General features: G+C 34.0%; 2 protein-coding genes across 6 annotated transcripts in view; one reads left to right on the forward strand and one right to left on the reverse strand.

Annotated features, from left to right (window-relative positions):
• Mlp84B (Muscle LIM protein at 84B) overlaps positions 1 to 23,412 on the forward strand; it is a 123,035-nt gene that overhangs the window by 48,556 nt on the left and 51,067 nt on the right. The window lies entirely within an intron of this gene.
• On the reverse strand, positions 1,854 to 22,832 carry LOC108354220 (SLIT-ROBO Rho GTPase-activating protein 1-like). Of its 5 annotated transcripts, XM_017605422.1 has the most exons (19): positions 22,700 to 22,779; positions 22,121 to 22,514; positions 21,499 to 21,589; positions 16,273 to 16,447; positions 12,940 to 13,105; positions 12,784 to 12,873; positions 12,348 to 12,479; positions 12,163 to 12,291; positions 11,610 to 12,104; positions 11,238 to 11,502; positions 10,963 to 11,175; positions 10,784 to 10,889; positions 10,496 to 10,720; positions 10,373 to 10,443; positions 7,247 to 7,347; positions 7,114 to 7,193; positions 6,813 to 7,056; positions 2,355 to 2,753; positions 1,854 to 2,209 (listed from the first exon to the last, which is right to left on the reverse strand). In XM_017605422.1, exons 3-19 carry the CDS (start codon positions 21,575 to 21,577, stop codon positions 1,961 to 1,963), a joined length of 3,219 nt encoding a protein of 1,072 aa, XP_017460911.1. In that variant the 5' UTR covers positions 21,578 to 21,589; positions 22,121 to 22,514; positions 22,700 to 22,779; the 3' UTR covers positions 1,854 to 1,960. The 5 variants fall into 5 exon arrangements, with proteins under 5 accessions (XP_017460911.1, XP_017460925.1, XP_017460918.1 ...); XM_017605436.1 differs by lacking the exon at positions 22,121 to 22,514 and having other exon boundaries at positions 22,754 to 22,832; XM_017605429.1 differs by lacking the exon at positions 22,121 to 22,514 and having other exon boundaries at positions 22,658 to 22,792.

Genomic DNA, 23,412 nt, shown 5'->3' on the forward strand with positions numbered 1-23,412 from the left:
GTATCGTAAATTTTTTCGTATCGTATATTTTTTCTTTCAAGGTACAGTATATTTTTTCTTTGCTGTTATCACCAAGTGGCCTTTGCCGCCTCATGAACAAAAATTAAGTTTGTTGCAAATTTGTAATGCCTAAATTTCTGCTGGTTCACTGTCTCCATGAATAAAAGTTTGTAGGTTAATTTATTAGCAATGACTGGAATTCTGAAATTAAAAGGTGACAGGCTGGCTGTACATGCATAAATTTCACTACTACACTTACGGTGTGGTCAGGATTATCAATTTACTCAGAATTACATAAAAATTCCATCATCATTATATCATGTATCAGGTTTGTGGTCAGGATTACCAATTTACTCAGAATTACATCAAAATTCCATCATTATATCACAAATCAAGTTTATTGTCAGGATTACCAATTAACTTAGGATTGCATCAAAATTCCGTCGTCATTATATCGTAAATCAGGAAAGTTTCGTGGTTCCCAACGTTTTATCAGTGTGAAGGGAATAAATATGTATGGTTTGAGGAATTTCCAGACAATTCTGATTTTATCGTGAAATCTTTAGTGTATTTCTGTAGTTTTATTTTCCGAAAATAATGATGATCACATAGAAATCAGCTAAAATGCGCCGACACCAAGGAACTAAGCCCATTTTGTTTTTGTTTCGTTGTATGTATTTGTATTAGATCACCTCGACAATGTTTCTTTTGCCTTGAGTTTACTAATTTATTCAGGATTATATTTCCATCTTTATAGTATACATCAGGAAGAAAACGTTTTGGTACACGTTGAAGGTATTTCGAAAGTATTTTCCCCCGGAATACATCGAAATTCCGTCGTCAATATATCATAAACCAGGTTTATTATCAGGATTGCCAATTAACTCAGGATTACATCAAAATTCAGTCGTCCTTGTGCGTCAAGAGGAAAACGGGAACAACTTTCTATTCGTTTTTAGTTTCTCACTTTTGAGAATTCAACAATATTTAAAAAATAGCTAATAACTTAAAAAAAATGAAAACATCGTAATTTTTAACTGTTTAAAATATGAGCAGAATTCGTATTGCCAATCGCGGGAAAATTAATAATATCCCAACAATTTCGAAAAAAGTGAATACCTATAACTTCGGTGATTCGAATTTCGTTGCCAACAAGAAAAAAATTAATTCCAAAAAAACATAAACCTTTGCAAAATATCAAATGCTGTTGCATTATATGTACATATGTATATTGCCAAAAACATTTTTTTTGCTGTGAAAATTTTGATAAAGAAAGATAAGAAGTTGCTCTACTGTTTGCCCAAAATGCGGTACCTGTTGGAATCGAGACGTCAATGCTGGGAAAAACATACTCTACCTGTGAGAATGTATCATCAAGGAAAACGAAAAACACGAAAATTTTCGGAAATAAGATGCCACTATTTCTTATACAACGGCAACTGTGTACATCTGATTGTGAAAACAGTTTAACTTTAATTAGTTATAAGGTGTATTCCAGCAAAAAACTCCCAACAGCAAAATTCGAATGCATTTCTATCTGTTCTCTCTCAAAGAGAGAAATGTTTGCTAAAGTACGCGAACGCTAAACTTGCAAGTTTTTAGTACAGCTGATCGAAATAAAGTTAACATACAAAAGCATAAATCAGAAAACATGAAAAGAATATAAATTAAATGTTTGGCAAAAGCAATTCGCTAAGCAAACATAAGTAAATTAGCATTTGGCTTTCTTTCAATACATTTGGAGTTCTATTAACCTATGTACGCGAACAGCAAAACCTATAATAAAATATGCGAATAAACCTGCAATCAACCTAAAAGTTGAACTAAATTAAAAGTGAAGTTTTCATTGTCGTTTTATATATTTTTTTATACATACATATATTATGGTTAATTGCTATGAATTACAAAGAAATTAAAAAAAATAGATTAGGGTACTTGAAGATTACATTAGCAGTACTATTTACTCTATATTGTTTGTGTTCGTTTCTAGCTTTTTTAAATCGTTCTGTTCGCAATCTAAAACAAATCCACCCGCCGACGCCGAGGAAGCACTAACATTGGCATATAAATCTTCCTTAACTGGTGCAGGTGACGGGACACAAGCTGCTTTGCAATCCTCATTGCAATTCTTCTTCTTTGAAGATGTCGTATGTTCGGGCCTTTTAAAGGTTGTCATATTTCCCTTCACTAACGCTGTATCATCAGTATCCTAAAAGATTAAAATTCAGGTTATTTTACGACATAAATATTGGCAAAAAAATTTCATATGTTTATGCATAAATAACAAGTAAATAGGCAGACATAATGTTAATGAATTTAGAAAGTGCATTTTTATTATAATGTAAAGAAGTTACCTCAGGATCCGCATTTTGGGAAACATATTCAAAAATTTTATTTTTTGACACTGGTAAATCCATAACTAGATCCGGTGCAATGTGCTTCTTTTCATATGGCAAGTTATAAAAGGCTTCCTTGGATGTGCCCCGCCGAGATCTTACTTCCCATAGAAATTTATTTTTTTGAAATTCACTCAAGCTTTTTAGTTCCTCTTCAGCAGTATCAACTTTGTTTGAATGGTCCAATTCTGCTGAAGGTTGAGAATTGTCGTCGTTAGCATTTGCACAGTGAAGCGCACAAGGAACTGAATTATCTTTTATATCGGTGGTCTCGGTGGTGTTGTGACTGCTTTTGATATGCATTGTGGATTTGGATTCAGGAAGACAGTGATGCTTTGATTCCTGGGACGGCGAATTCTACAAACATCAAAAGTGCATTTCATTCAATTTAACTAAAACATTTCCAATATCGTAGTAACAAAAAAGCGTAGTTCTCTTCGGCTGTGCCAAAGTCTAAATACCTTTCATGATTTGATAAGATATAAGGAATTACGACTTTTTGATCTAATCATCATTATGGGGCCAACATTAGTTAAGGGGGATCACGCTTAGGAAAATCAAAGTCAATGGTTCTCTGCGTAAGACTGAAATAATTTTGCGTAACTAATTTAAAAAAGTCACTTAACTTGAAACTCCACTTAGCACAAAAAGCGATTATTTTCGAGTGATAAAAGTACTAAAATAAAATACAATACAAAGACTTGAATCATTTTCATCAGTTTTGGTTAATGCCATAGTATATATATCCATAAATATCGTTGTTTAAAGTACAAAACCGCGTATCAAGAAGATGCAAAACCTCGTATGTAAGGTTGCCTTAATTTATAGGAGAGAGTAAAACTTGTCATATTTCAAAGCGGTTCTCTCTTTTATTCCCAATTATCTCTTCTTCTTATACCTAAGTATTGATATTTTTGTATGAATGGAGAAGGACTTGATAGCAGGAGCTTCCGGTGACTAATAACTTTTTTGGCACAAAAGTCAGTTACGTGGTTTTGCAGAACCACGATACGCGGTTTTTTACTTAAACGGAATATATCAAAGTTAAACGCTTGATATCTTCATTTATTCAGCTAATTTGGACGTGTTATTTCATACCGCTCAGATTCAAAATTATTGTTATATGGAAAACAATATTAAATCGAAGATTAAGGGCCGTTTTCTCAAGTAACCTGTAACTTTAAAGCTCACTTTACATTTAAAGGTTGCATTAAAATGTATGATTGTGTCTAAAGTAAAGTAAATCGATTTTTTATTGTTTTACAACAAAGAAATACGTCAAAAACCAATATTAATAAAAAATTATAGTTTAAAAAACTAAAACCTCGCTATTATAATTTCTATTCGTACTGTCATCAGGTATGTAACTTGAGAATATAAATCGCTGCATCTTTTAGGCGTATCAATATTACATACATAGTTACATCCCGAGCTAATAAAAGGGAGGTAAAAACGCTTAACTTTAGACATAGCTTTATTTTTAACCCAACCTTTAAATATAAAGTGAGCATTAAAGTTAAAGGTTACTTCAGAAAACGGCCCTAAGTCAAAAGGGTATAAAGTTAAGATTTTTTTGAGTTTATGTGCAAATAACTACGCCATTTTCAACCGAACTCGAAAAAAGGAGGAGGTTCTCAGTTCGACATGTGTATTTGTTTATTTTATGATGGTTTTGTGAACTGATTTAAATGATTATTTGGCCTTGGGTTAAGAACAGCTCCACAGTGGTCCTATTTAAATTTTATGGATATATACATATATGGATATATGCAATTGTATACAACTATTTAAAATATTTATTATAAAAATTAAATACGAGCGAATACAAAAAGCAAAGCCAAATAAAAGTAAAATAATTAACATTGAACTGCGTCAAAATGGAAACAAGGGAGCACGAATTTCGATGTGAAGCAAAACTCCCTGGGAAGACAATACCTGTAATTATTGTACCATGGGTACACCCAAGGCACAAAAATACAGGTAGAAGCCATTTTGACGTTGCTCTCATGAGAACCAAACCTTTAAACTTCAACTTGTTTTTCGTTTATTTCCTATTAGGGACGTGAACCGGATGAAAAATTTGGTCGGTTCGGTTCAGTGGTTCGAACCGTTTTTGCACTTTTGGATTGGTTCGTCAAAGCGGTTTTTTGGTCTTTGAACCGGGGTTTCGGTTCGGTTCAACGGTTCGAAAAAGTTTAAGTGTCAAGTGTCAAGTGCAACAACGCGCAAGGTTAAGGGTCGAGTGTCTGTCAAATGAGATGGGTTGCCTTTACATTTGATATTGTCACATGGTAAACAAACATGGTAGGTATTACCATGTTTAACAAAAAGAAAAAAGGGGGTACATTTATCTATTGAAAATTGTTGGAACGAACCTTTAAACCTTTATACATAGAAAGTGGTTCGGTTTTCGGTTCGGATCAAACATTTGTGGAAAATTTCGGTTCGGTTAATGGTTCAGTTAATTAATAGAAAAAAAACCGGTTCACGTCCCTGTTTCCTATATTTCGTTACGCTTTAAATGTCATGTCGTTGTTTTTTTGAATGTTCGTTAATAACACATTTTAATTAACATTTGAATTTTCGTAGTGTTGTGCGGTTTATGCTTAGTGTATGTGTTAAAAATGCAACACCTGAAGCGTTGTTTTTTATGTGGTGTTAAATATAAAGCAGATACCACTATTTTTTTAACGTGCCTCAATGTCCTTCGCGTAAGGGGCGTTGGGAAAGCGGCTGTGGGGCAGAGCTGCAGTGAAATGCCTTACTGAGGGTTAAACATTTTAAAGCAGCAGATTTCACAAATGCACCGAGAGGTACGGGAAAGGCACGTGCGATGCCAACTGCTGTTCCTATGACCCTTATGCCGGAAAATCCCCCCAAAAACACTGAAACTCATAAATCGAAAACAAAAAACAACATACAAATTAACAAATTTTAACTAAAGAAAATAAATAAATAAAAAAAAACTTCAAATTTACTTAAAAACGGCAACCAGTGAAAAGTAATTTTTTATTTTTCCTGACACACGCTCATTTTTATTTTTACTCTCCCGAAAACTTTGACTTTTGTAGGTTTGATGTCAAATTGGCTTCTACCCAAGGCACATTAATACAGGTAGAAGCCAAAATGACGTTGCTCTCATGAGAACCAAACCTTTAAACTTCAGCTTGTTTTTCTTTTATTTCCTATATTTCGTTACGCTTTGAATGTCATATCGTTGTTTTTTTTTAATGTTCGTTAATGACAAATTTTAATTAACATGTGAATTTGAGTAGTGTTGTGCGGTTTATACTTAGTGTATGTGTTAAAAATGCAACACCTGAAGCGTTGTTTTTTATGTGGTTTTAAATATGAAGCAGATACCACTAATTGTTTTTAACGTGCCTCAATGTCCTTCGCGTAAAGAGTGTTGCGAAAACAGCTTTGGGGCAGAACTGCAGCGAAATGCCTTGCTGTGCGTTAAACATTTTAAAGCAGCAGATTTCATAAATGCACCGGGAGGTACAGGAAAGGCACTTTTGATACCAAGTGCTGTTCCTATGACCCTTATGCCGGAAAGTCCCTCCTACTCATAAATTAAAAACAGAAAACAACATACAAATTAACAAATTTTAACTAAAGAAAAAAAATAAAAACAAAACTTCAAATTTACTCAAAAACGTCAACCAGCGAAATGTAATTTTTTATTTTTCCTTACACACGCTCATTTTTATTTTTACTCTCCCGAAAACTTTGACTTTTGTAGGTTTGATGTCAATTTGGCTTCTACCTGTGTTTATTGTACCATGGGCATGATTCAATAATCGTTTTTCAGCGTTTAAGTAAATTAGAGATATATCATATAGTAACCATCGTGGCAAAAATCTCTATTTGATAAAATTTGAAATTTTATTAAAGAGCTTACACAATTCTCATATTTTTTAAGATACGGATGTATCAAAAAGGCAACTAACAAAGTATTTAAAAAACAACATTTCAGAAAGTGTCATAGGGTCCTTTATATAGATGGTGACGATATAAATGTGTTTGCCAATAGAAATATTATTTACAATTTCAAATATTAAACTTTTGAAACTAACCGGTCAATGAAATGAGTTTCGTTACGGGCATTTCTGACGGAATATTTCGTTATAGTTACTTTAAATTAAATTATCTGATTGTATGATTAGTATTCTTTAATGTATTTTGTTGTTGAAAACTGAATTAAAAAATATAATCATTAAACAAAATAACCCGCTAAACGGGAATAAGTTTAAATATTTTGTTCTTTTCAATTAAACACTAAATTACAACTGGCAAAAATATATATTAATAAAAAGTATTTTGACCCTTATCATTAGATAGCTACAGCGTTTTCTGTTTTCAACAAATAAAATAAATTCAATCATAAAAAGTTTACACCGTCGTTTCAAGTACCTCTAACTTTTCATAGTTGTGTGCCATCTCTTCTTCCTCAAGTTTTTCGTAGGAATTTTGAGAATTATCTTCGTAAAATGTTTCGTTTCTTAAATTATTCGGAATCAACTCAATTTCAGACTCAATGCATATATGACAATCATCCTTCGCGTTATCTATTCGGCTTTCGACAGTCGATTCATTTTCAGTGTTAATATCCCTATGAGTGTATTGATCCATGCAGACTTTGTCTCTCTCCTCCCCTCTAATATGAGTAGTTAAGCATGAGTATGAGCGAGCATCTAAATTTTTAAATACGTACTTAATTCTGAGCGATATATATTTGTCGGGTATTAAACCCTCCCTTCCATTTAACGTCCCATGCCACCAATCATTAGATACCTGAAAAAGATAATGTTTATTTATTTCTTACTCCACATGGATGACCCACTCACTTGTTTTCTCAAAATCACAATATCTCCTTTGCGAATGGACAATTCACGGAGAGACCTTGCTTTAAAATCGAACTGCACCGTTGCCTCCAGAGTTTCCGATTCTAAATGGGTAAATTACACAACAGTCACATTATTGCATTGTAGTAAGGCATTGTAAATGTTCTATTAAAAAGGGACTTTAAAGCTATATTTGCACGGGGTAGCGGCTTAAGTAGAGTCGCTTGAAATGAGATTGTATGTATTCGATTAACCTGAGTGATTGCTTTTTTGCGTACGCATGTTAACTAATATTTAATGTCGGGATGCGAGGGTTTAGGATAGAATATCTAGTCCGGCGGCCATCTCTCGTTTGAACCATATAAAACTACCGTCAAAATAATAGTAGTGAGGAGAACTATATTACAAGTAATTTTTAAGCAAAAAATAAAACCGAATTCAATTCTCATATACAAATTTAAGATTGTCGTTAATTTCTTCACGATCCAATTATCGGATCTAAACAAAATTAGTATGGGTATCGGTAACGTGGTCCGAAGTTATGCGGTAACGTACATACAAAAAAAAACATCCCGACGAACTGATAACCTCCTCCTTTTTGTGAAGTCGGTTGATAAATGTGGCAATAGTCCGATTCATAAAACGTTGCAAAGTGGCATTTTTAGCGAAAGGGCAATGTTGCGAACAAAGTTGTATAAACGACCTATCGTAGCTCCGGATTGCAAATGTAAAATTTTTTAAAAATGCCGCGCGTTAGAGAAAAAGAAAAGTATTTACAATTATATTTCGAAGCAGCCTTAACTGATATACACTCTAAAAAGTGCATGTAAAACTACTACTGAAAAGTGTCTATTTTTCAACCAGAATTTGTGTAAATATACGCATAAGATGTTTAAGACTTGATTTTAAACATTTTTTCTTTAAAATATACACATAGATATACGCATGACGTGTTTAAAATTGCAAAAATTTTGAAAGTAAAAATATCCCCTTTATATGCGTAAATTAAAAAAAAATTTAGCAAATTTTAAACATATTATGTAGTAACTGTGAAATAGTGAACATTAATGGCCTTATTCATAAAAAATAAAGTAGGTTTAAAGAGCTTTATAAATTGACGTTTTCATACATTTTTCAATTTATAAACCTTTTATAAAGCTACTTTATTTTTTATGAATAAGGCCATAAGTGTTTAGAATTTAACAAACAAATTTGAAATTTGTTCTACGCCACACATATGGTAAGCAAAAATAAACAAGCAGTGTTTAATTTAATTAACACGGTATGTAAATTTGCATTCTTTAAGAGAGGAAACTGGTTTTTTGTCTTAATATGCGCCAATTTAAACAAAAAAATTTGTAGAGTGTACTTTTTCTTGAAGTATTTGAAATTTGTACTTTTTGGTGGAAATGACACGAGATTACATTTACATAAGAATGCAGAACACTTTCTGACTTACAAAATGTTCAGTACAAATATTTGAACCTTCTTTAATTTTGGTTATAAGGAGTGCGCATGAAAAAACTGTAACATAGAAAAATCAAAATATTAAGTAAGATGTGAATTCAAATTATGCCAATTTGTTTTTTTATTGTACTTCTTTTCATATAGTTTCTTTCACAAAAAAGAAAAAATTAAAGTTTTTTGTTTATAAGGAAATTTTGAACTTTTTCAGGAATTCCCTCCATCAAGGCCTGTATGGTGCTTTCAGGAATGGTTTTAGACGCTGCAGTCCACTTAATTTTGAATTCCCTTATGTCATTCGATACACCTTTCGTCGCCTTCAGTTTTCGCTTAATTAGAGCCCAATAGCGTTCCACTGGTCTTAGCTCTGGGCATTTTGGCGGATTAGCCTCTCTAGTTACAATATTTATTTTATTGTTGGTGTACCACTCCTTGGCTCTTTTTGAATAGTGGCATGATGCCAGATCAGGCCAAAAGAAGTTGGATACCTTGTGCTGCAATACAAATGGTTTAACCTCTTGCAAGCATTTACCTATATAAATATCCGTGTTGATTGACCCAGAAGTTACGTATGGCTGGCTTCTTTTACCGTAGCTGCATATGGCCTGCCACACGAGCCATTTCTTGGGGAACTTGGTTTTTTGGGGTTCTGTAGTCTTCTGGAACATTTCCCCGCTGATCCGCTACGTAAAAGTCGTTGCCTGGAGCTGCGAAAAGTCCGCCAATACATAAGTCTTTTTTACAAAGTTTGCCTACAACTTTTTTATTCTATTAATTGCGTCGACGTTCTTCGCAGCTTTCCGATCTGCGACTTTCTGAACTTTGTACGGTTTATGGCCAGCGTCCCCTTTCACTTTCCGGACAAATGATTCAGAGCAACCGCATTTTTGAGCGATTTTTCTACCCGAAATATTTGGATTTTTTCCAAAACGGTCCTTGATACATTTAGCTCTGTGTAGGTCCCCTGATCCATATTTTCTACCAGAACCCACCTCTCTATTGACACTTAGATTCTCTTTAAAGTTTTTTAAAACCCGGCTCACAGTTTGACGAGAGACTTTAACGGTTTTGGAAATTTTTATGTAACTCCATTTCGGATTTTGTTGAAAAACTTTCACAATGATTTTTCGAATCTTAGCTTGAGTCTCCATTTTTAGCAAACAACTCTATGGAAATGAAAAAAAAAATATTTCGGCTTCATCTGACATTAAAACCAAAGACGATGATGATGCTGTTTTTTTTAGCGGACACTTAATACGAAAGTAGGAAGTGAAAAACAATGTTACAATTTTTTCATGCGCACTCCTTATTATCTTATTATCTCTGTTGAAAACAATTCTCTCAAAAAAAAAAAAAAACAACAACCTTAAAACTGCACACGAACTTAACAGACTATTATTTGATCGTTTAGTTGAGTCACACTGATATAAAAATGAACCGTTAGTTCTGTTGAACAAATTGCAATGTCATGAACATCTTTAACTAACGGTAATTGACTGTAAAGAGAGTTCCAGAGGTTTATGTCCGAAGTTCAAAGGGACAGACTAAATGTTGGTGTTTTGTTTGACATATTATCATACTTGTAATATATGTAGTTCCCTTCCCCTCACATGCGGAATTTGTTTCTAAAAACCCATCAATTACATTAATTACTTGGATTCTTACCATCTTCGGAAGGACAAATTTCTGAGTCTGGGTCTTCGGTCACATTATCAACTGGTGATTCACCGACAAAACTAAATATTTAAAAATATGAAAAACATGTATATTTAGGTAAGTATATCTTACATATCCATGAAAGGTTCGTGGGATATATATTTTTCATACTCCAAACCCACTAAATCTGGTGGAAAAATATCATCGTGGTAAAGTATCATACACTTAACAAGCTCATTTATCTGATTTTGGTACTGCACTTGGTCCCTATCCTCTGGCGCAGGCATGAGTGTCGGACCAAAACAGATCGCCAAATTAAAAGCATCCATCATATTTTCATCAGCGTATTCTGACAAGCTAAAAAAATTTTAAAATTCGTTATATAAAACAAAATACATACTCTTATATACTTATACTTACTGATTTAAAAATGCGAACAGATAGCGAATAACAACTAAAACTGTTGGAGAAAGGTTGCTTAGAAAATTCCTTATAGCTGCTATTATATCCTCCTTTGTGTTGATTCCTAATGAACTTACTTTTAGTACGTTTCAAATTGGTACTAAGAAACCAAATAAAATGAATAGCACACAACAAACCTGCTATAGACACAAAATGTTCAAAATACACTATAGGAAACAATGGCTCCCTCAATTCTCTTAAGTATAACTTTAAAACTCCTGCAACTGAATTAATGTCAGATGCATCATTCGTATCGGCAAGTGGATCTTCGCCTCTTTCAAAAGCTTCACGGAAGTTTGAAATTTCCACCTGGGAGCCCGAAACTCTGAAGATTCCCTGGTGATGTAATCCTAAAACGATATAGCGATTGGAATTAAATAAGCCAGTCTACTAGATATGTGGAAAATGGTACCGTATAGATTAATAACACGAATACAGCTCCGCATTACGAGGGGCACTTCTTCTCCAGTGAATTCCAAATATTCCTCCAAGGAACCGCCAAATAATTTAGGTTGCCCAGAAATATTTACGCGTCCGATTCGTTTGCGAGCTGATATAATTCCTTTTGTGTGAGAAGGTATATCCTTGTTATCCTTGGCTAAAACATTTCGTAAAAATTCAGCCTTTGCACTTAAGCGAGCTATTCGGGACGTTCCGCTTATGTATTCTCGAATTTTCTATTGAATAAAAATTGTATCTCAATTTTTGAACTGTATCTAACTAATTAAAGTTAAACTGTTTTCACAGTCAGATGTACATATTTTTCGCCATTATCTAAACTCACCGTTATGTAATAATCTTCAATGTCCTGTTTCTCCGCTTTTAATTTAGGCGTTATAGGTGGTTTACATATATACTGTTTAGCTTCGGTGAAAATATCGCTCGTGTCATTATCTTTGTTATTGTAGTGTTCAAGAAGTTTGGTTTCTGCTGTCTCAAGGGACTTCCAAACTTCATCGCACTCTATGCGGAGATCTCGTAATCTTTGACCCAATGTTTCCAATCGTTGCTCCATATCCAAATGTAATTCCTTCTTTATTTCCATTTCAATACTATCAGGCTGGTCATATTGGCACTGCAGTTCTAAGCGCTTGGGAATCATAAACGCAGCATGATGATGTTCTAAAAATTTTTGCTTATCTGCACGACAATCTATAGAATGAATTAGGTGAGAGAGGTTATCGGCTTGCTGAAGGATTGATCTTGATCGACCCTGATCTGCCGACACATGCATAAGAATAGCTTTTGAAATCATTGATCCGAAACCGAGATCCATACACTAACGAAGTGGAAAGTAAGACATTATAATAATAAATAAATCTAACGTTTCTGCTTACATCTATCAGATCACACAGGTCTTCCACAAAATATTTATGTATAGTAGTATTTGACGCCTCTAAACATAATTGGTATTCAGTTTTTGCTTTTAGGGCTTTCAGTCTTGCATCTTTATATTTTGTATCTCTCTGAAATTACAAGAATGTCAATTGCTTTAATACAAAATTATTCCTAATTCATTTACTTTGACAATTTCTCTCTCTGTAAGTTTATATTTCTTGTTGCGCTCTAACTTTTCTTTTGCAATTGTTTGTTCTAGTTTCTTCCTTTGTGCTTCTGCTGTAACTAACTTTAACTTTGCTGTAACACATTCACTCTATAAGAAATAAAGACCATTATTTTCATTTATTTTCGTTCAAGCGCTTACTTATATTCGGTTGCGGGATTCACAACGGTGTAAGTGTCGTATCATGGTATGTCGTACACTTTAAAAGCTTAAATAATGTTTAGAGAACTTGAAACCACAACCAACTATTTTTAAACACTGCGAAAATTCACAATATGACATTGATGGTACTTTGCGAACCCCCTCAATATATTTTTTAGGCGTTTAAAGTTTACGACACACAACAATACCACACTTACGACACGGCTGTGAATACCCCAGGTGTGTGACTGACCTCATATCTTTGATACGTTTTCATTGTCATATGCAGTTCTTGTAAGAGACGTTGTATATCCTCGTGAATCTCATATCCTATCAATTTGCACTGTGAATGAAAATTGCTCATGATTATGAATTAGCACTTATGTAATGGCTTATGCTATCCTCTTACCTTTTTATATATCCGCTGAACATCTTCAATGGTTGTCTGTAAGCTAGCAACAATACTTGTCGAATACAAATCTGCTAATATGGCATGATCTTTTGACAAAGATTGAGTTTCTTTTAATAAATGTTGCCAGCAAGCAAAAGTTGAAAATATTGGCCAGTGATCTCTTCTACAATTCAAACAATTTTAAGGTTTTGTTTAATGGTTTCAACAAAAAATTGCCCTATTACAGTGCTTTAAAATTTACACTTTTTGGTCACAAATTGTATTATATTACATGTAAATTTATGTTTATATTTAAGAGATTCACAGCGGTGTCGTAAGTGTCGTATTGTTGTATGTCGTAAACTTTAAAAGCTTAAATAAATGTTTAAAGAACTTTAAATCACAGCCAACTATTTTTTAGCACTGCGGAAATTCATAATGTGTTTTTGATAGTACTTTGCGAATCCCTTTTAATATAATTTTAGGTGCTTAAAGTTTACGACATACAATAATACGACACCGTTGTGAACACCCCAATCGACCTGAAACATATTTCTTGTCTTCAGAGACCTAAGGTGAAATTTAAAGAGAAATGCACACTAGGCTGGGTCGATTTTGTATGGGGGAAAATAAAAGTCATTTGACCGCATTGTAATAGTAATATTATGGTGTCTTAGGTCTCAACCAATTGTTATTGGCTACGAAAGATTAATTTAAAACTTATCTTTAGCCCGCGCACTTGAATCAAAGTGTATGAATTTCGAAAAGGAAACTTTGGCTTGTAATATCTATGGAATGCGTTATTGTTATAAACAGGACGATATATCAAATTAAGGGCTATTAAATTTAGAACTTCACGTTCATTTATCATTTTTCAATAAGTCTACACGATTTTAAGATATTAAAATAAAAAATAAGAAAACTATGATTTTCCCTTATGAATTTTCAATTCTTCATTACTTCAGCAACCAAGTGAAAAATACAAAAAAGTGAGACGAGATTTATTTCAAACCTTTTAATGTTTATATAATATTAAAATGACCATGGACTTGGTCACGCCGATTTGGTCAGTTTTCAAGATCGTGGTGAATGAATGTATTGTCAAAGATTAGGAATCGTTCGACAAGTTAATAGTAGTTTCAAACATATAAGTATTTACATACATTACAATTAGGGTGAGAAACGCCCATTTTAAGTCCATTTTTGCAGTCTTGAAAACTGGTGCGGAATGGTTTCATTAGTCGCCGCAGAAGCACATTTTTCGCGGTTTCTAAATTTGCCGTTATATGAAAGTAGGGGACGTGCAATAAGTGTTTAGATATACATAAATATTTTAGTTAATTCCATTATGTGAAAAAGTGTCTGTAGGTAAATGGAATAGTTTTCAACATATCCTGGGAAATCCTTTTGAGGACTCTCCAGTTGGACGATATTGCTTTGCATTCAGCTTGAACGAAAAAAGTCACTCGCTGGCACAGTTTTCTGTAATCCGGTTCTTTTATTTAAAGGTTATTTATACAATTGAAGAGAAATTTGTTTAGAAAAAAACTGGAAATCCACTAAAGCTTTTCGATATAACTTTGGTAAATGTTACTCGATCGGTGCGTAATAATTAACAAATTGAAGGCGAGACTTAATGTTACTGATTTTTGATAATAATATGACTAAAATAGTTCAGATTATAAACAAATTATTTAAAATAAAAAAAATCTTGAACAAAATTTTTTATCATTTTCTTATATTTGCAATTTTTATATTGTATGCATAAACATAAGTAAACCAATTAGTGTGTCTAGAAGTTGTGCCGGTTCAGTGTTTCCATACTAATTTGCATAAACAAAATTATTCCGCGATTATGGAAAATAATGGCTATTCTATTAGAGCTACCGAAATTGTTCCTAAATTTGCAAAAAATCGCAAACTATAGTTAATATTAAAAAAGGATTAGAATATTTGGAACTAGCGTTCTAAATGCACGCCAGCAATATTAATGTTGTTCTTTACATCTTTTGACTATAGGCCAATGCAATTATTAAGAGAACAATTAAAATTTTCTTGAAAATAGATGAGTTTGAGATTAACGATAAGATAAAGGGCTGCGCGAAATGATACTTGACTTTATCTTTTGCGTTAAAGGATTCATTATCTAATAACATGCACCAAAATTTTTGGCTAAACCCAGAATTTTTAACAAGAATTGGTCTTATTCGACTAGTGTGCTGTGGGTCACTTGGCGGTCGATGCGCGGGCTCTTACAATTAAAATGAAAGACTAATATTTCGCAGGCTTGTTGTTGACTTCATGATACAATATATTTTCACTATTACCAAGGGATTTGAGAAAAATTAGATTTTCGACCCGCCCTAATGCACACTTCTAAAAATGTTCTAAAAAATGCTGAGCAGGAAACTTCAATAGGGGTTCCAAAAGATAAAAAACCTCCTATTAAACCTGAGTGCACATTGGTCTTTATTTATAATTCGGATAGTGTTATGTTGGTAAAATACGAGTTTTGGCCAAAAAGTTCAAACCTTAAACCACTTAAACTACCACTAAATTGTAAAGAGACGCTGTAAAGTCCTTTTATGATTTGACTATTACATATGTACATATCATATCGCACGTTTAATAATATAGAGATTTAATTCAAAATTCACGTTTTGGAGGCTTGACCATACATTTAATAAGCTCGATTCAGATGGAGTCAGTCTCGAGTTATGTAGACTCCAGACCTGTGAATGCCGTTCTAGGCGCACAACCACCGGACATCGACGAGACGGAGCTTCATCTGCCTCGGGAGACTAGAACCGCAATAGCCCAACTTCGCCCTGGCTACTGCAGCAGGTTGAACTCATACCTGAGCAGATTAGACGCAGATATGCCAAATGAGAGTCCGGCATGCTGAGAGACTCCCCACGACTCGAAGCATCTCTTCATATGCCGGAAAACCCGACAAAGCTATCGCATTTGTCCCTGTGGACCGACCCCATTAAGGCTGCACGCTTCTTGGGGCTTCCGTTAGTGGAGCTTGACGACAACGACCGAGATATTAACCGATCTGGGAGGGGTTGTTGTAGCCGCTACAACAATAACACCAACTTCACTTTAAAAAAAAAAATAATGGCGAAGATATGTGCCTATTCCTGTCTTTTTGTATACCAACTGTATGAATTGATCAAACTTTGATTTCGTTTTCTCACAAAATTGAAATTTTGAATTAATTGTGTGTATTATTAAACGTGCGATATGTACAACAATGCGTAAATAAATATATATCATTGGTACTTCATATTTAAATCAATTATTCTTCTTGTATTGCAAAAAACTGTAATAAAAAATCTTAAAAATTACTTCTGTTTCTGCTTTAAAAGTAAACCTCGAGCAAATTTTTCTAGACTTTTACTGTAGTCGAGCTCCAGTTCGCCCCGACGTCGAAAGAAATCCTGTATTTCTTGAATTAATCCAATTTGGGACTCCACTCTAATATCTAAACATCTAAGTTGTTCATTTAACTGTTGTCGGATACCTAAAAGAATAAAATAAAATTATTGAGAATTTTTTATTAAATATCATTAAATTTTTCAGAAGGATCGAGAAAATTTGACATTTATAATACAAAAACAAACATAGATTTAACGCATGATTCAATAATGAAAGGTTAAAAAAAAAAAACTTTCTCTCTAATAAAAGGTGCAATCCCGTATTCTTCGGAGTCGGACTAGTAAAACTCTCAAAAAATAAAAATTCGCTCAGAGCGAGAGAGTTACATTGAAAAGTACGGGATCGTTTTCTAGTAAAAAATGGTAACTTCTGTCAACTTCAACATAACCTCCAAATTTTGGTTATACATTTTTGCTTATTTTGTATGTAAACACACTCAGCTCACACATGTAAATAACCAAAAATACTTTCAAATTCATTAGAATTAGCAAAAAATTCTCGGACTAAAACTGGTAACTTCTGACAGAGAGAACCGTATTTACTCTCTTTTTTGTCCTCTCAATAGTCAGCGAACCGAGCACGGGATCGATTTCCAGTAAAATCTGACTGATTCTGACTATTTCTGACTAGTCCGGACTCGTACGGGTCGCAACTTTTATCAATTACACTTCCACCCTACTCCTAAAAACAAAAACAGTGTTATTTATTTTCCAAATTTCTTTGAAAGTTTTAAGAACATTTTTAAATTTTTAAAAGTAAAATTTTTACTTTTTAAATTTGAGAAATGTTTGTTCTTCGTTCGCTGGCGACAACAAGACAAAATGGGTGAGAATCGTTGGACTACAGAAATTCAATGTAGGCTAAAGAGACGAAATTCCCTTAAATGCCGAAATGTATTTGTCGATATTCGTGGGGACCTCCATCCATGGGCGCAATCGTCACACGACAGCTCGGTTTAGTCAATGGCGCGATGTAATAGCACACTTACGGCACTTCTCATTTTGCGATGTAGATCACGTTTCCTGTCTCAGTCGTTCAGTAGCTGCGTGTTCTCTTTATTCTTCCTGAGTTCGTCCGGCACGAATCGCCAATTGCGGCTGTGTAAGCCAATGTTTAATATTCTTACGGTGGCATAATCTCCCCAGAACATTAAAAGTGCGACATCAAAGAATTCGAATTACCAGATTCCAAGCAATCTAGTCATAACCGCGAAAGAAACGTAAGCTCAAAGTTTTTTTATTTGTCTTTTTTTTTTTAATAAACACGTACATATTGCATAAGTTTTCCACAAACAAATAACTTCTTCATATCCATCATCTGGCAAACAAATACAACAAAAAAATGTACCGTCTGACGTGCGCAAGTTTGGTATGTCCAGTATCGGTCATATCTATAGCACGCCATTTCAAAGTGATATTGTGTGCCACTTATGTTTATTTATTTATTTTTAAGAATTTTCAATTAAAATATACTTCATTCTCAGACAAACCCCATATAAATCAAAGTTTAATAATTTGTAGTAAACTACAAAAAAGTGCAACAAATTTTCACCTAAATTTCAAACTTTTTTCTCGGAAGTGTTAGAATTTTTTTGAGTACAGTTTTTTTAGCTCCTTCAATTTTAGTCTGATAACGTGCAAGTTTCAAGTGGCTAAAAGTTACCGTTGATTTTTCAGAATTTCTTCGCCAAAGGTGTTGCGGATTTCTTCCATATACAAATAAATTGAGTTTATTCAATATATGGAAGCCAATGCGACAAAAAAAAATTCTCAAAAATTAACGGTAATTCGTAGCTACTTGAAAATTGCACATTATCAGGCTAAAATTGAAGGGGCTAAAAAACTGTGTACTCAAAAAAATTCTAACACTTCCGAGAAAAAAGTTTGAAATTTAGGTGAAAATTTGTTACACTTTTTGTAGTTTTCTACAAATTATTAAACTTGGGTTTATGTGAGGGGGTTGCCTGAAAATGAACTATATTTTAATTGAAAATTCTTAAAAATAAATAAATAAACATAAGTGCCACACAATATCACTTTGAAATGGCGTGCTATAGATATGACCGATACTGTATATNAAATAAATAAACATAAGTGCCACACAATATCACTTTGAAATGGCGTGCTATAGATATGACCGATACTGCACATACACAGAAATATTTATTTTTAATAACAATCAGGGGTTATATTCGACGTAAATAAGCTTGTTTAAATTAAATATTTAAATCAAATTCGTTTTTGTTTTAAAATACCACCATTCACTATTATCCACACCGTTTTATGGAATTTAGCTCCCATTTTAGGAAGCGTGATGGAATTCTTCCCCTTTTTCTCCTGCTTCCACAAACCATCCCTGTGGGTGTGAGTGTAAAATTTTAGAAAAAAGCTACTTACAAAGCCTTTAATAATTGAACCATGGATTTAATAGGCGGCATACACGGTGCGTCTGACTAGCGAGTCGTTTGTGTATGTGTTGACTCACCTTCGACAACACACAGCTGAATCATTCAGAGTCATGTCGGGAGTCATGTTGGTGTAACTAACACATATTTATTTTCACAAACACATCCAAACCGACTCACGACTCAGACGCACGGTGTATGCCGTCTATAACGTTTGTAAAAAATATTATACATTTACCTATATACACATATATATTTTTGAAAATTTGAGATGGGCCATGATAATGTTGGGCCGTATGAATAAAAAATAAACAATTGCTTTTTCTTAAAATCTCATTCCTTTTGCTAAAATTTATTTGAATAAATCGAGTAAAAGCTCTGAAATTTTAAGAAAATGCATTTGGTTAGTTTGTATGAATACGGCCCATTGTTTCTGATGCATCGAAGTAAAGAATTTATTAATTACAGTTAATACGTATGATGCTGTTGGCAGCTTATGTTTATTTATTTATTGTTAATAATTTTAATTTAAAATATAGGTTGATCTATATCAGAAACCACATAAATAAACGTTTCAAAGCCTGCACAAAGTTCACAAAAACAAATGAAATAAGAAAAGGACATTAAATTTATTTATTTATACAAGGCTTACATAATAATTAATTATTATATAAACTTAAGCAAACGCAGCGCTAGCAGCAAATTTGTGGACGACCGGTTGCGTTTGAAATGATGCCACGCATCTTGCTTAGCTTGTTGGGATGCAATATCATTGTTCCACCATAAAGCGACCGATTTTACTGGTTTAGTAGAGGACAGAGGAATGGAGTCGTTGGTCGCACAGCGGATTGCTTTTTGGATGCTTGAGGTTTCTGTGTTGATATTGCAAGATGTTGGCAAGTATTTGGAATAAGACTCGCATGCATGTTCAAATTTGTTCCAATCCGCTCTGTCTGTTAAATTTGATCCTGGGGGAGAAGGGAATAATAGGTCGGGATGTGGGAATGAGGTGGGAAAATGATCGCTGCCGTGAATGTCATCTATAAGGTACCATGATGAGTTGTTGGAGAGAGAGGGAAAGGAGAGGGTAAGGTCGATATGGGTAAAGGTTGAGAGGCTGGAAGTTTGCAGTTCTATGGATAGTGAGGATATATTGCTTAGGGTGGGAAGAGAGTGGTGGGGCAGATTCCGCTTAATAAGAATGGCGACTGCTTGTTTGTTGGAGTTGATGTGCGGAAGATTGTGGAAGTGCCCAACGTAAGATTTGGGAGTGGGGCAGATGAATTGAATTATCTAGATTATTTCTTTTGTGTCGGTAATGTGTTTTTATATGTATTAGGGGTTATGAGAACGTTAAGATCGAAGAATTTTGTTTGTAATTGGCTGAAAGGTGAAAACTCGGTGTCACTGATGGTAGGGCTGGGGAATGTGGGTGTGTGTGGGCTGGAATTAGCTGCTGCACATCTGCTTCATGTCGGGTTTTCTGGTGTGCTGATATTAGTTTTTGTTTGTTGTCTTGCTGGTTATGTTGTTGTGTTGTTTTTCTGCTGGGATTTGGGTATGATGGATGTTGATTGTGTGATAGATTTAGTTTGACTTGTTTTAATAACTGCACGGTAATTTGCTTATCGTTTATTTTTTGTGGTTTCTTCGTGAGTTTTGCATGCTGAAATTGTTTGCGAGTTGTGTGCTGTGCTTACGGTTGTTGGTTCGGTCATTTCTGAGCTGGTGTTTTTTTACCATTTGTGCAAGGGAGCGAGTCATGGTATTTTCTTGAGGAGGTTGTATTTGATGTGCATTAGGCTTGCTGTTAAAGATTTTCCATGCATCTCCGATTGTACATCGGCGATCTATATTTATTTTATTTACCAACTTGTGCTTCAGGGTCGAGGGACAGGTCGGGTCGTAGGACGCGTGGGTTTCCATTTCTCGAAAATATTCTGCCTTGAGTTGTGTTCAGACCTTTGTGGGAGGTAATTTTTACAGGTATAATGCCTATGTGGGTAGCTTTAAGAAACTTTTCGGCTGATTTGATATTTTCAATTTTGAGGAGAAGGTCACCGGATCTTGATTCCGTTACAACGTTGTTCTCGTCGCAAATGCATTTTAAATCTCTTTCGATATGGAATACATTAGTTCCGTTCCAGATGCTTCACGATTTGCAGGTTTTACAGGATTTGCAGGAAGAGCTGTTTTCTCCATTAATAAACCTTATGGGAGGGGGTCACCTGGAACGGCTTCCTGTAAAAACCTGCAAATCGTGAAGCAACTGGAACGCAACTATTATATGATGATAATGGACGAATTTGTTCATCAACAATTGGACCGATAGCACTTGCCACTAAGAACCGGGGATATGATCGTCGTTTTGTTTTACTACAGGAAGGGGTACAAAGTCACTGAATTTTGGACGTTTCTTGTGAAGTTACAAATCAGAATGGGGATGGGAGGAAACATGGGAGACTACGAAAGTTGAACGCAAAGAGGTAAAGAGTGTGTCAAACTCGACGGGACGTGTTATCGCGGCGGTTGCCCACTTTGCACTGACATTAAATTTAAATTTGTTTAGTTATATTTCCTAGTTTGAGTAAGCAGTTTTGTGGTCCATACAATTTTAGTATAATTAAGTGCAAGTGTCAAGGAGCTAAAAATTACCGCTGATTTTCTTTCATATAGCACATGAACAAAATTAATTTAAAAAATCATAATGTATAAGTATGTATGTAACTTACTGCTAAACATTACGATCTTTCTCGTAGATCCCACTCGCTTCATTGGGCTTTTTATGTCCTGATCCTTTTCGTCCATCATTTTCAGCAACAGCTGAAAGATATATTCACAACGGATAATGATTTTATAGGATTCCTTAAATCTATAATAAAAAATACAGTCAGCCGCTGTTTTTGTGTTTGTGAAGGCATTGAGAACACATAAGTATATATATTTGTTCATACTTAATACATACTCTGGGTAAACCACTTTCAAAAAATACCTAACTTCAGTTAAGCCGCATTTGATATCATTTACCACGATTCTGAAAACTATTGGAATTGGCCAGTGACCATTTTCAGAACCATAGACTAATTCATAGAATTTTTTACATTTTTCCCATTGCTTTCTGAATAAACCAGTTGTAGGAAAATATTCTTTTAATTTAATATTTTTTTTTGCAAATATATCATATATATATTATTTTTTTATTGAAGATTTTACTCTAATTTAAAAAATTAATTTTCACTCCATTTATGTATTAGGGAAAACGGTCGATAGCAATTTCTTGAAGAAAAGCTAAAGATGTGGCCTTATTTAACCTTTTATTGCCAATCATTATGTTGTTTTTAAGATTTTGCTTACACAATTTTCCGTGCTTCGAAATTTTTTGCATACAAAACAAACGGGGCTTATTAGAAGTGCTTATAGAAATGTTAACAATTTTGTAGCATAGTTTGAGGCAGGTGTAGAAATGGGCAAGGGGCGTGGTACCTTCCACCCACTCAATTGAGTCCAAATCTCAAACTTGGCATATATCCAGAAAATTACTTGAAAAACTAGAGTTGTCCCGGCTGTATCACGACTTTTCCCACTCTCTGCACGACTTTTCCCACTCTTTGTTTGTAAAATTAACTTAATGATCGTGCTGGTTATCTAAATCCAAGTTGGCAACTCTATGTAGGACATACATACAAAATTGGTCCACTCCTTTATTTTTTAATAAATGCAGGTAGTCTTTTACACAATTAACTATAAACTGCAATCAAATAGTCTTGAAGAAATAATTTTGTCGATAACATTTTAGCAAATACAATTCCATAATGTAAACAACTTCAAACCGGTCCAATCCAAAACAAAGAACAATGAGTTAGAAATTTTATAACTGAAAAAGTATCGTATCACTTTATAGAAATGTAGTACTTTCAGTTTTACTAAACCGACATAGTTTAATACAATACTGCAAATCACCCACAAAATTCTTTAAAAGCTTCTTACACTTAATTGTTTTTATAGTATGACGAGTAGTAGTAGTAGTAGTATGACCAGGTACGGCGTGGAATAAGGAACAGGTTCGGGACAAGAACAATACAAAATGAAGCTTATGGGCCCTGGCACACGGTCAGTATTTATTGGCGTGATCCAAGTATCGTGATATTTATTGACGGTGTTGCATGCAGTATTGATAGATTGTGATCCATATTGCAAAATTTCTAAAAATTTTGAAATCTGGATCGCGGATCGCAATACCGTCAATAAATATTGAACGTGTAGCACTTTCAAAACGCGATCCATACATTTCGTCAGTACATCTTTTACTCTCATAATGCAAACATCGGCTCTGCCTTCGCTCTTGGGACTTAAAATCTTTCAAAACAAATTTTAATTAACATTGGAAATTTTAAAATAATTGTGGAATGCATTATCTGTAAATTATACGTACAACATAAAATTATTTTCTTACGTCATAACAAGCATTCAGCACAAAAATTATGCAAATACTGACGCGATAAATATTGAACATGTAGCATTCGTCCGCAATAAATTAATCCATCAATATGGATCGCGATCCAAATATCGTGATAATTACTGACCGTGTGACGGAGCCCTAAAAATTTTGAAATCTGGATCGCGGATTGCAATACCGTCAATAAATA

Source organism: Rhagoletis zephyria, unplaced genomic scaffold (genome assembly GCF_001687245.7).
Source record: "Rhagoletis zephyria isolate East Lansing unplaced genomic scaffold, Rhagoletis_zephyria_1.1 Rzeph_scaffold_00154, whole genome shotgun sequence".
In the NCBI taxonomy this organism is placed as follows: domain Eukaryota; kingdom Metazoa; phylum Arthropoda; class Insecta; order Diptera; family Tephritidae; genus Rhagoletis; species Rhagoletis zephyria.